Source organism: Octopus sinensis, linkage group LG1 (assembly GCF_006345805.1).
Source record: "Octopus sinensis linkage group LG1, ASM634580v1, whole genome shotgun sequence".
Taxonomy (NCBI): domain Eukaryota; kingdom Metazoa; phylum Mollusca; class Cephalopoda; order Octopoda; family Octopodidae; genus Octopus; species Octopus sinensis.
In genome coordinates, this window is record NC_042997.1 from 176,062,498 (window position 1) to 176,073,711 (window position 11,214).

The 11,214-nt window shown below is 34.7% G+C and overlaps 1 protein-coding gene and 1 pseudogene across 5 annotated transcripts in view; both read left to right on the top strand.

Annotated features, from left to right (window-relative positions):
* Positions 1 to 11,214, top strand: part of LOC115212006 (choline transporter-like protein 2) — a 206,067-nt gene that overhangs the window by 173,641 nt on the left and 21,212 nt on the right. For all 5 annotated transcript variants that reach the window (XM_029780799.2, XM_029780823.2, XM_029780808.2 and 2 more), the window contains exons 10-16: positions 165 to 277; positions 1,234 to 1,350; positions 2,555 to 2,654; positions 3,776 to 3,868; positions 5,238 to 5,328; positions 8,784 to 8,836; positions 10,983 to 11,159. In XM_029780799.2, the coding sequence (XP_029636659.1) occupies positions 165 to 277; positions 1,234 to 1,350; positions 2,555 to 2,654; positions 3,776 to 3,868; positions 5,238 to 5,328; positions 8,784 to 8,836; positions 10,983 to 11,159 (744 nt within the window). The remainder of the gene's footprint in view (positions 1 to 164; positions 278 to 1,233; positions 1,351 to 2,554; positions 2,655 to 3,775; positions 3,869 to 5,237; positions 5,329 to 8,783; positions 8,837 to 10,982; positions 11,160 to 11,214) is intronic.
* On the top strand, positions 6,228 to 6,346 carry LOC115220708 (annotated as a pseudogene).

The following is an 11,214-nucleotide window of genomic DNA, read 5'->3' on the forward strand; positions in this document are numbered from 1 at the left end:
GGCCTGTATTCAATTAAATCACTGGTAGTAATATGCTAAGACAATAGTGTGACAACGCTGTTGATAATACCTCTCTTTCAATAAGTAGCCTTTTAGATAAACAAGAACTTATTTTCATTTACTTTTTACTGTTTCCAAAATGTAATTAATTCTTTATATTTCAGTGCTCTAATTATTGCTATGTTTGTGTCACTACTGTGGATTTTCTTAATGAGATGGGTAGCTGGTATCATGGTATGGTTTGGAGTGATTGCTTTCTTGGTTTTATTTGCAGCTGGTAAGTGACCCCTTATTTCTTCCCTATTTGTTTTGTATTTAACAGTAGTTTTATATAGGGATGGATGGAGTTTCTAAAGGATAGATGGAGTTACTAAAAACAACTCCAAGAGATAAAAGAAGTATGATGTGGTAGTAGTTTAATGCTTCAAAGCAGAATGGAATCCCCTGATGTTTTGGACGCTAGTTAGTCTTTCTTCAGAAAGCAAAGATGAAGGAGAAACAAACAAGTGGGAAAGAGGAAAAATTTATAATCATAAAATGTTTGAGGTGAAAGACGTGCACAATAGTGGAAATCAGTTGCCCAGGAGATGTCAACATTATTAAAATTCAATGAAAAAGAAAATATCTATATCAACCGTTTATGAAATCTGTAGTTACTCCACCTGGACTATAGCTTTGTTTATATCTATATTGTAGTATTTGGCTGTATGTCTAACTTCAGTTTCAATAATAGTCTTGAATTCATTGTCTAGAAATAAGATGAGATGTTCGTGGTTGGAATACTTTTGATCATGTGTTTGTTCAGTCAAGGTTAACCTAAAACTAAACATACATAGTGCAATCCAATGACAGAACACTTGATGTAGTTACTTAATCTGCTAGAAATAACAGCCAAATTTTAAACTAATAAGGACACATTGGATAATGTAATCCTAGATGTATGAAAAGATGAAATGGTCACAGTTGGAACACCTTTGATTACAAGCCTGCTTGATCAGGGTTTATCTACAGCTAAAAGGTAATTTAATATGCAACAATATTAAGCTCCATGTAGCCGTGAAAGTGAAGGCTCTATTAATTACAAAAATTTCTTTAGCAGCTAATTATTTTAAAATTCAAGAGTTAATATTAACACATTCTATCATTTCTCTCTGTTTGCACAGTACTTCTTCCAATTTTATTTGTAACAAATTGCCTTCTAATTGTAACACTTTGGGATTTTTTTTCCAACAGGTTGTGGTGTATCTGCTTGGAAGTACACTATTTGGAAGGACTCCGATGAGCAAATGACTGTTGGATTCAACCCACTTTTGTTTACATTTTCAAAAGCAAAATTCTATTTATGGACAAGTAAATATGTTTCCTTTAGATAATAATTATATGATTTTTTTAAAACTTAACCCTTTAGCATTTAAACCAGCCATATCCAGCCCAAATATTATTGTTCAAACCAGCCAGATCTAACCTTACACTTATACTACAATATTATTCTGAAAATAAGCAATTGCATCATCAAAATCTCAAAGCTATGAGATAATGCATGATTAATTCAAAATAGTGTGAATAAATAAGCATCACATTTGACAGAATGATCTAAATTCCACCTTGTCTGTTCGTCTTGTGGGTGAGAACGTCGAAATTGTTGACCACTTCACTTATCTCAGCAGTGAGATTCATAGTGGCATTAGCTGTGAGTCTGAAGTCTTAAAAAAGGACTTGGATTAGCCAGTACAGTTATGGACAAGGGTGTCTGGTGCTGCCAATATCTATGCAAGAGGACAGAGATTTGGGTCTTTAGGCTGCTGATCCTCCCTACCCTGCACTATAATGGTGAAACATGGACACTGTCTGAGGATCCCTTAGGAGCTGCCTGAACTCCTGAACTCACAAGATTATGGGTTGCTATTGGTCAGATTTCATCCTGTTATTTTTGATTTGAGAGATTGTTTGGCCATGTTGCTTGATTTTCCAAGTTGGACCCTACTTACCATGTTCTTTTCTTAGAGAATCCAGCTAGGTTGTCAGGTCATGGTTGGTCAACCACATGCCACATGGTCATGACAGATGTGGAAGTATCTTGTTGGGGTGGCGTCTGACTGGAGCTCTGCTGAATGGGTCACTACTGACAAATGGTGAATGCAGCAAGTCCCTACACCTGACCAGACCTTTCGTATGACTTGCTAGAAATACCAGCCAAATTTTCCCCCAGTTCACATCCTACTATCAAAAAAAGCTGCTGTAATTATCATAGTTAGATGTCACTAATCATAGATAACTTCATCCAAAGCTGATCTGCAACTAAACAAAGATAATTCTAATTCATTTGTCTTTTAGCTTTGCTGGTTAACTACCTAGACTAATCCAGTTGACTAGTTACTTTCTGCAATGAGTAGATGGCATTTAGTTAGTGCCATTAGTTACACCCAGAGGACCTTTATCTAACATAGACAAAATAAGTCGTATAATTTGTGCAAAATCAAATTAAATTTTGCAATGCATCTGAAACTAAAACTCAAAGAAAGAATTCACCTGTCTTTATATGATCTATTTACAGGTATCATTACTGGAGTTATATTTGCTATTTTCTTGCTTATATTACTGGTACTCTTTTCTCGCATTCGGATTGCAATAGCATTGATCAAAGAAGGAAGCAGGTTAGTTACTTCTCTCAGTGAATACTTTTCTGAGTATTTTTTTTTTTTTTATTTCTCTATTTTTTTTTCTACTTCAATATATTGTACCTTCAAGAGTTTCTAGACTTGTAATTTCTTTATAACGTTACAATATTCAATGAATTAGCTGCCACAGAAACCTGAAGAACTATTGATCTTTGTAACTTTTGAAGGACCTGGTAGGTCTTGTTGAAGATTAAAGCTCTTGACCAACTTGAACCCTGTTGTTTATTTTCCATAAAACCTGATCTTAATCCTAACACTAATCCCACATTCTATTAATTCTATAATTAAAACATACAAATAAACCTAAATTTTTAATTCTAAATTCATGCTGGAGCACAATGAATCACCAGTGAAGGTACTATGGCCTAGTCCCAAAAATTATTTACTATACTCTAATTCATTGCCCTTCACACTTACCACTGGAAAGAATAACATTACATATCTTAAAGAGCAAACACAGTGATTTCTGTTTGGACGAAAAATAATTCTAATACAATATTAATTTCTATTTATATAACAAAAATAGAAAATTCTGAATGGTTGATTTAAGCTAATCATGCATTATTTCGTAGCTTTAAGATTTCGATGATGTTATCACCTATTTTTAGATTGACATTATAGGTTGGTGTGAGATACCAAATCAGGGCAGTTTTAACAGAAAACAGATTATTTGGGCCGGATGTGGCCGGTTTAAACACTAAAGGGTTAATCCTGCCATGGGCAGCCTCTTTTGTGCTGGCTTCATGATAAAATGTACCTTGACTGTATACTGTAAAAGTTGGCTTACTGTTTCTTTTGCTATGTACAGCAATGACTAAGGAAGATGAGTGGTACCAATCTAACCAATGCCAGCAAAGAAAGTTGGACATAAATGGGGATTATGACAATTATGAGGGGAGAAAAATAATCTATAGATTAAAAAAAAGTATTTCATCTGAAATTTCAATCTAAACTCCAATGTAATTTTTTCTTTTTAATGATGAACCTTTTTAAAAAAATATTCTTTCTTAATCAGAATTTTCTTTAAGTAATTGCTTCAATTGTTTATATTTAATATGCATTTAATGTTATTATCAATTGTTATTTATTTTTTGTAGAGCTGTTGGCAGTATCATGTCTACATTGTTATGGCCAATTATTCCATTCATCTTACAAATCGGTGTGATTTTCCTTTGGCTTTCTGTAGCAGTGTATCCTTATAAACATACATAAAAACATATTTTCTCCTAATACACAGTTTACTTATGACAAGAATCAAACTGTCTTAATTCTTTTGTAGCCATACTTCTAATGAGAAACACTCCCTATGTTTATATGCTATATGAATTTAAAACATAAATTTTTCATTATTAAATTGGCTTTTAAGATACAACCAAAGGTTCTTGCATAAAATTATAATGGGCGGTTATAATTTTAAAATGAACACCTTAAAACAGGTGGTTTTGTCTTATGAAATAACTGATAGAATCATGTATGTTAGTGTTGAAAGGGTTAAATCAAGTGAAAAGAGAAAGACAATTAAAAAATACAATCACAAATATTCTAATAAAATGATTTGTTTGTCATGAAAAAAATTTCACTCAGATTATTTTATTAACATAACCTGATGGTTCATAGATGATGCATTCAAATCTATAGATCTCAAGTTCAAATTTAGGAAAATTATATAAATTTCATATCTGATATGGGGAGAAAGAATCCTGGCATTTTGAGCAAAGCTTTGCTCTATAGCATTTAAAATTATTTAAATTTGTGAATTTTACTAAGTTACACCTTTAGTTTCTTCAAACACTGATTTATATTTACCTGATATCAACTAATGTGCTATTCAGGAAGACATAAGATGCTTACTGCTCCAATGGGATGCAGATATTTCTTTAGATTACTTTAAGTAATAAGCTGAAATCCTGCCAAGATTATTTGAGCACTTAATACAACATAATATAACCCTTTATCTTTCAAATTACTCTGTGAAATGTAATGCATATTCATTCACATTGATTTGAATTAATCATGCATTATCTTTGTAGTTTTGAGATCTCAATGTTCTGATTGCTTATGTTTTGAATGACATTATTAGGAATAGTGACCAGATTTGGCCGGTTTGAACATAAAACAGGTAGAAAATTTTGGCCCAGATATGGCCTGTTTAAATGCTTAAGGGTTAAACCAAAGGTAGTTTTTGGTTGGGTATTGGTAAGAACATTGGACAAAATGCCTTGTAGTATTCATTTATGACCTGGCACGGTTGCCATTTGTATGACACCAAGCGGAACTGGTAAGCTGGAAGGCTGCACCAGACTCCAGTCTGATTTGGCATGGTTTTCTATGACTGGATGCCCTTCTTAATGCCAATCTAAAAAGTAGTGTTTCTATACTGCATGTCTTTATCCCATGACTTAACAGTACCAAACTAAATTCAGTATAGAAGTCAATATGATTAATTAAATCCTTAAGTATGTGCCCTAGCATGATCAAAGCCCAGTGGCTGTATTTCAGTAGTAGTTTTGCTTCTAACAAGAACTTGTGCCCCCAATCATTTCTTAACTTTTTCAACAGTCATCTTTATGCTGTTAATCGATCATCAAATCTGAAAGTAAATTCTTCAGAAACTAATGCTATCGTAACCCAGATTGAATCATTATGTTCAGTAAGTGCTTTTTCTGTTTTGTTTGTTTTTTGTTTTTTTTGGGGGGGGGGTTTGTCTTTTTGTCTTTTTCTCACATTTATCTTGTAGTTTCTTGTTTAATTATTCTAGCTGTGGCAGAATTGGAAATGAGAGTGGGGTGGGGGCAAGAATATAGAAGTTTTTTCATCAAGCTCTTTCACAACAAATTTTTAGGTGTGGTTTATTCTTCCATTTACATGTCCTCTGATTTTCATCAAGGCTTTTGAATTTTTCATCTGCAAAAAAAAAAAAAAAAAAGGGGTCTGTGGAAGAAGAGCAATCTGTTGTTACCATCATGTCCTTCATAGCAGCATTAGGGGCTCCAGGGCAAATCAGTGCACTAAATCTATAGTATTTACTTGTCAGCATGCCACAGCATACACAGATCAGAATTGGGCCCATAGAACCGTGCAGACTCTAAGCAATGTACTGGTTACAGTCCAATTGCTAGCAGCTATGATAATGATGCTGACTTTAAAATTTTTAGCATCTTTTCAAGTGTGACTGTGTAGTAAGAAACTTGCTTTCCAACCACATGGTTCCAGGTTCAGTCCCACCGCATGGCACCTTAGGCAAGTGTCTTCTACTCTAGCCTCAGGCTGATCAAAGCCTTGTGACTGGATTTGGTAGATGGAAACTGAAAAGAAGCCATCATATATATGTCATATATATATATATATATATATATACATGAAAACACAAAGAGAAAACACAACAATGCGAAGACGTGGAACAAGTATAGTGTTATTGGACACTCAGGAAAGAAAAGAAAGAAGGAAGATTTAATGTTTCGAGTGGAGCTCTTCGTCAGAAACATAGGAAAAGTAAAGATCCAAGGAAGGGAAGAAGGGGGAAAAAAATCGCCAACGATACACACACGGTCACACTGCCATATCACGTTGAAAGCACCGGTTCTCATCCGATCACCGAAGTTAAGCAACATGGAGCCTAGTTAGTACTTAGATGGGTGACTGCTTGGGAAACCTAGGTGTTGTAAGCGTCACACATTTAAAGACGGTGCTCCAGCATGGCTGCAGTCAAATGACTGAAACAAGTAAAAGAGTATATGTTTGTGTTTGTCCCACCACCACTGCTTGACAACCAGTGCTGGTGTGTTAACATCCCCATAACTTAGTAATATGACAATAGGGACCGAGGGAATAAGTACCAGACTAGAAAAAAACAAGAACTGGGGTTGATACATTCGACTAAAAATTCTTCAAGGCAGTGCCCCAGCATGGCCACAGTCTAATGACTGAAACAAATAAAAGATAAAAGAAACGATAAACCCATCTTTACACATTGATTATATGACTCTCAATGAAAGAAAATAGAGAATAGTTATTATGACTACATCTGGCTAGTGATAATCTCAAATTGTTATACATCTCAAAGTCTACTAATGTATGAATTTGGACATGCCTTAAATCTAATTGTTAAACACAGAGTTTAAAATACTGATGCAACCATACATGTGTTATTTAAATTACCTTATATAGATAATAAAATTTTAAAAAATTTTAATGATATATTTACATACTTGAACTCTTTGTATCCTTTACATATTCCTTTATTTCAAGTTCAAATTTGTAATCCTGCATCATGATGTGAGGATATAATTACCCCTCCCCTCTTTTTATTGGTTACTATCCACAAAGTGTAAGTGTATATATCTATCTATCTATCTATATATCTATCTATCTATCTCTCTCTCTCTCTCTCTATATATATATATATATATATGAAAGAAGGTTTGAAAATGCAATTTTAAAAGATGTTTATTTACTTTACCGATTTAACTTTTTTAGAAAAAGGTTGTCAAAAGTAACATGTAAAAGCTTGGTTGTGTTAGGTACTGGTTGTCACAAAATATTATAATACATACATATATATATATATATATATATATATATATATATATATATATATACATTCTTTGATAATAAGAACATGTTAAGAACAGTTTACAAGGGAAAATCTTGGGAAAATATAAAAACGTTTAACAATTTCATTAAAATATTGGGCATAAAAGATTACAAAATATATATACATTTTTAAGAAAATGTTAAAGACAGTTTCCAGAAAGAATTATTAAAAAGTTCAGTGGAATATTGGTATTGTATCTGTATATATATACACAGAATATTATAAGTTCAAAAAAAGTTTACATTTTAGTAGTAGGGTAGTTTTAACTGACCTGATTCATTCACCATGTTATTGTAAAAGACTCTTTTACATGTATACAAAGTTTGTTGAAGATTGATTTGGTGGTTTAAGCACCAAGTTCGTAACAGACAGAAATTGCCATTTATATATATGTATATATATATATATATATATAATATATATATATAAATTACAGATAAAACATCTATTATGCAATTCAAACAATGATAGACATAAACCAAAACATAAATAAATAATAAATGGCTCTTGTGGCATGGTTTCTACAGCTGGATGGCCTTCCTAATACCAACCACTTTACATAGTGTGCTGGTTAATAATGTGCTGCCAGTATGGATGTGTTTACAGAGCACCAGCAGGAGTGCATTTTACATTTCGTTGGCACCTTTAAAGGACATATCTGTATGTATGGACGTCAGCAGCTTTACTTAGCTTGACACATCTTCTCAAGTACAGAAAATCACCACAATTCCTGGTCCCTTGTCATTTCCTCAGTGAGGCCCAGCATCTGAAGATCCTTTCTCATTATTTCGTCCCCTACCTTCCTGGATCTACTCCTTCCACAGTCTCCCTCCATAATCAGAGCTTGGCACTTCTTTATGCAACTGGCCTCATTCATATACATACACACAAACACATATCATCATCATTTAGTATCTGCTTTCCATGCTGACATGGATTAAACATATACATCATCATCATCATCGTTTAACGTCCGTTTTCCATGCTAGCATGGGTTGGACGGTTCAACTGGGGTCTGGGAAGCCAGAAGGCTGCACCAGGCCCAGTCTGATCTGGCAGTGTTTCTACAGCTGGATGCCCTTCCTAACGCCAACCATTCCATGAGTGTAGTGGGTGCTTTTTACTTGCCACTGGCACAGGGGTCAGACGAGGCTGGCAAACGGCCACGATCGGATGGCGCTTTTTACATGCCACCGGCACGGGGGCCAGACGAGGCTGGCAACGGCCACAATCGGATGGTGCTTTTTACGTGCCACTGGCACAGAAGCCAGTCAGGGCAGCGCTGGCAACGGCCATGTTCGGATGGTTCTCTTACGTGTCACTGGCACTGGTATCACAGCTACAATTTCCATTGGTGTTGAACGATTTCGAGTTTGATTTTCACTTGCCTCAACAGGTCTTCACAAGTAGGGTTTGTGTCTCAAGAAGGAAAGGTATGCATATATACATATACACTACTGTATAACTCAGTACCACCAATCATTTCAATTTATGTACATCTCTTTGTATAGGGTCTACCAACAAATGAAACTAATGCCTGCAGTGTGATGAGAAGTATGGAATCGTAAGTTTTTGATTTAATACTTTTTGTTTGTTTGTTTGCTTTTAGTTTTTGTTTTTAGTTCTCATTTTAAAAGTAGTGGGTTGTTACTGTTCAGTTCAGTCCTGATTGAGTATACCTATGATCAAAAGCATTCCAGTGGTGACCATACATTTTTTCCCCTATGTTCAAAGAACCCAAGACCACATTATTTATGGCTTTTTCTGAGATAATGGGCTGTAATCTGAGGGAGATTTAGCTATTATTTCTAGCATGGTTTTACAAGTCGGCTCTGGTCAAGCAGACAAGCATTGTCTAGCTTGTTTTTATAGGACCACATCATTCATTGTGTTTTCTTCCCTTAAACAGTAAAGTGTGATTTTGAGGATTACCTGGCTGCTACTTCTAACAGATCAAGTAACCTCTAGAGGTTCTATTATTATTTATGATGTGGGTGATGGCATTCATTGTTGCTATTTCTCTCCAAGTCTCCATGGCCATCCAGTCTTTTCAGATATAGCATCTCTGAATGCATTAGGCAATTTTTTCAGCATTTCTTTTTAAAGACAGTAATGCAAATCTAGGACATTTAGCTACTATTTCTAACACAAATAACCATGTAGGGGCACCTTCATTGGCTCAAACCTGAGTAGTTGTTTAGTATAAATGTTATTTGCAGTATTTATGTCTTGATGTTCCAGGTTCAAATCTCATTGTGATTGAGTTTTGCCTTTCATCTAGCTGAGGTTAGTAAAATATGAACCAGAAATTTATTGGAATCGGTTAAACTTTTACACTTAGGAACCTAGCTTTTTCTTTTTTTCTTTTTTTTATCTTGGTGTATTCTCTGGTACTGAGTGCAAACAGATGATAGGCAACAAAGCCAACCTCATGTGACAACTGACTTGTCAGTCACTATATGTCAACTGATTTGTCTGTTACCACATGTCAAGTGACTTGTCTGTCCTTGCATGTCAACTGACTTGTCTGCCTCTGCATGTTATCACCACGTAGGAAGAAAGTTAACCACGTAGGAAGAAAATTAACTGCACCCTTTTGTTCCACTCACAAACTTGTTTAGAATCACACCAATTAAAATTCAATGCGAAAAGTTGAAAAAATATTCAACAGACTTCACATCAAATCCTAAATACATTTTTTTGCCAATAGCACAAGCCATATTTTGTCCATTGATGCTACCCCTGGTGGCAAACTTGCATATCTTTTTAGAAAAACATTAAAGTAATAGAAAGGCCTGGTGCTCCTATAAAATCCCTTAGAACTTATCCCTTTGATAAGTTCCCATGTATGGAGAACAATTGTGTTGTATGTAGGATGAACCCACAGGTTAGCTGTAAGGTTAGAAATATAATGTATAACTTACAATATACTGAGGGACAGTGCAGAAACGTGACAACTATTTACATAGGAAAAACTGCATGCAGCATAGGGGAGCATATGGATGAACACTGGTGTGAGCTTAAAGAAGAGAAAGGCTTGTCAGTGCTCTACCAACATGCTCAAGCAGAACATAGAGGTTCACTTAATAGCTGAGAGGTTATGGTATTATCAATGCATAGAACTGACACGACACTTACACAGACACCGGATGCTATACACATAGTAGTAGACAGACTGAGCCTCAATAGAAAACATGAATGGAATAGTAACACCCACCACCACACCACATAACATGACAATTAAAGACAGAAGGGAGAAGAGAGAAGGGGGAAAAATAATAGATACAGAGTAATACACACACAATAGACATATATGCACATACTTGTGATACATATATGTGATACATATAGATATCACATACCTGTGATAAATATAAGGTCTAAGTGTTGCTAAGAACAAGCACACACACATACACACATAAACATAGACGCAAACGTGTGTGCATATAAGGATACACATCATGGAAGAACAGAATGAAATAAGTGGAGCAAGAGCACACACGAAGACAAAAAGTGTTGCTGGAGAGATCATAGATGTGTGACAAAAGATTTTGGGACAATGGAAATGAGTTAGAATAAGAATGGTAATAAATGAGTGAAAAAAGAATATATAGTGCATGTGTTTATATGGCAAAAAAAAAAAAAATGACCATCCTGAAATACAATATTCATTATAATGTTTGCATTTATTTCAATTATTATTTTTCCAGGTATACTCTTTATCTTCAAATCTATGCGCTGTTTATGTTTTTCTGGTTGATCAATTTTGTATCAGCAATGGGTCAGCTAACTTTGGCTGGGGCATTTGCATCTTACTACTGGTCTTTCAAAAAACCTGATGACATTCCTAGCCTGCCTCTGCTCAAATCATTCTGGAGATGTTTCAGGTTAGTATTCAGCCCTAGGAAATTTATAATTTTTTCTGTTACCATTTCTCTCAAT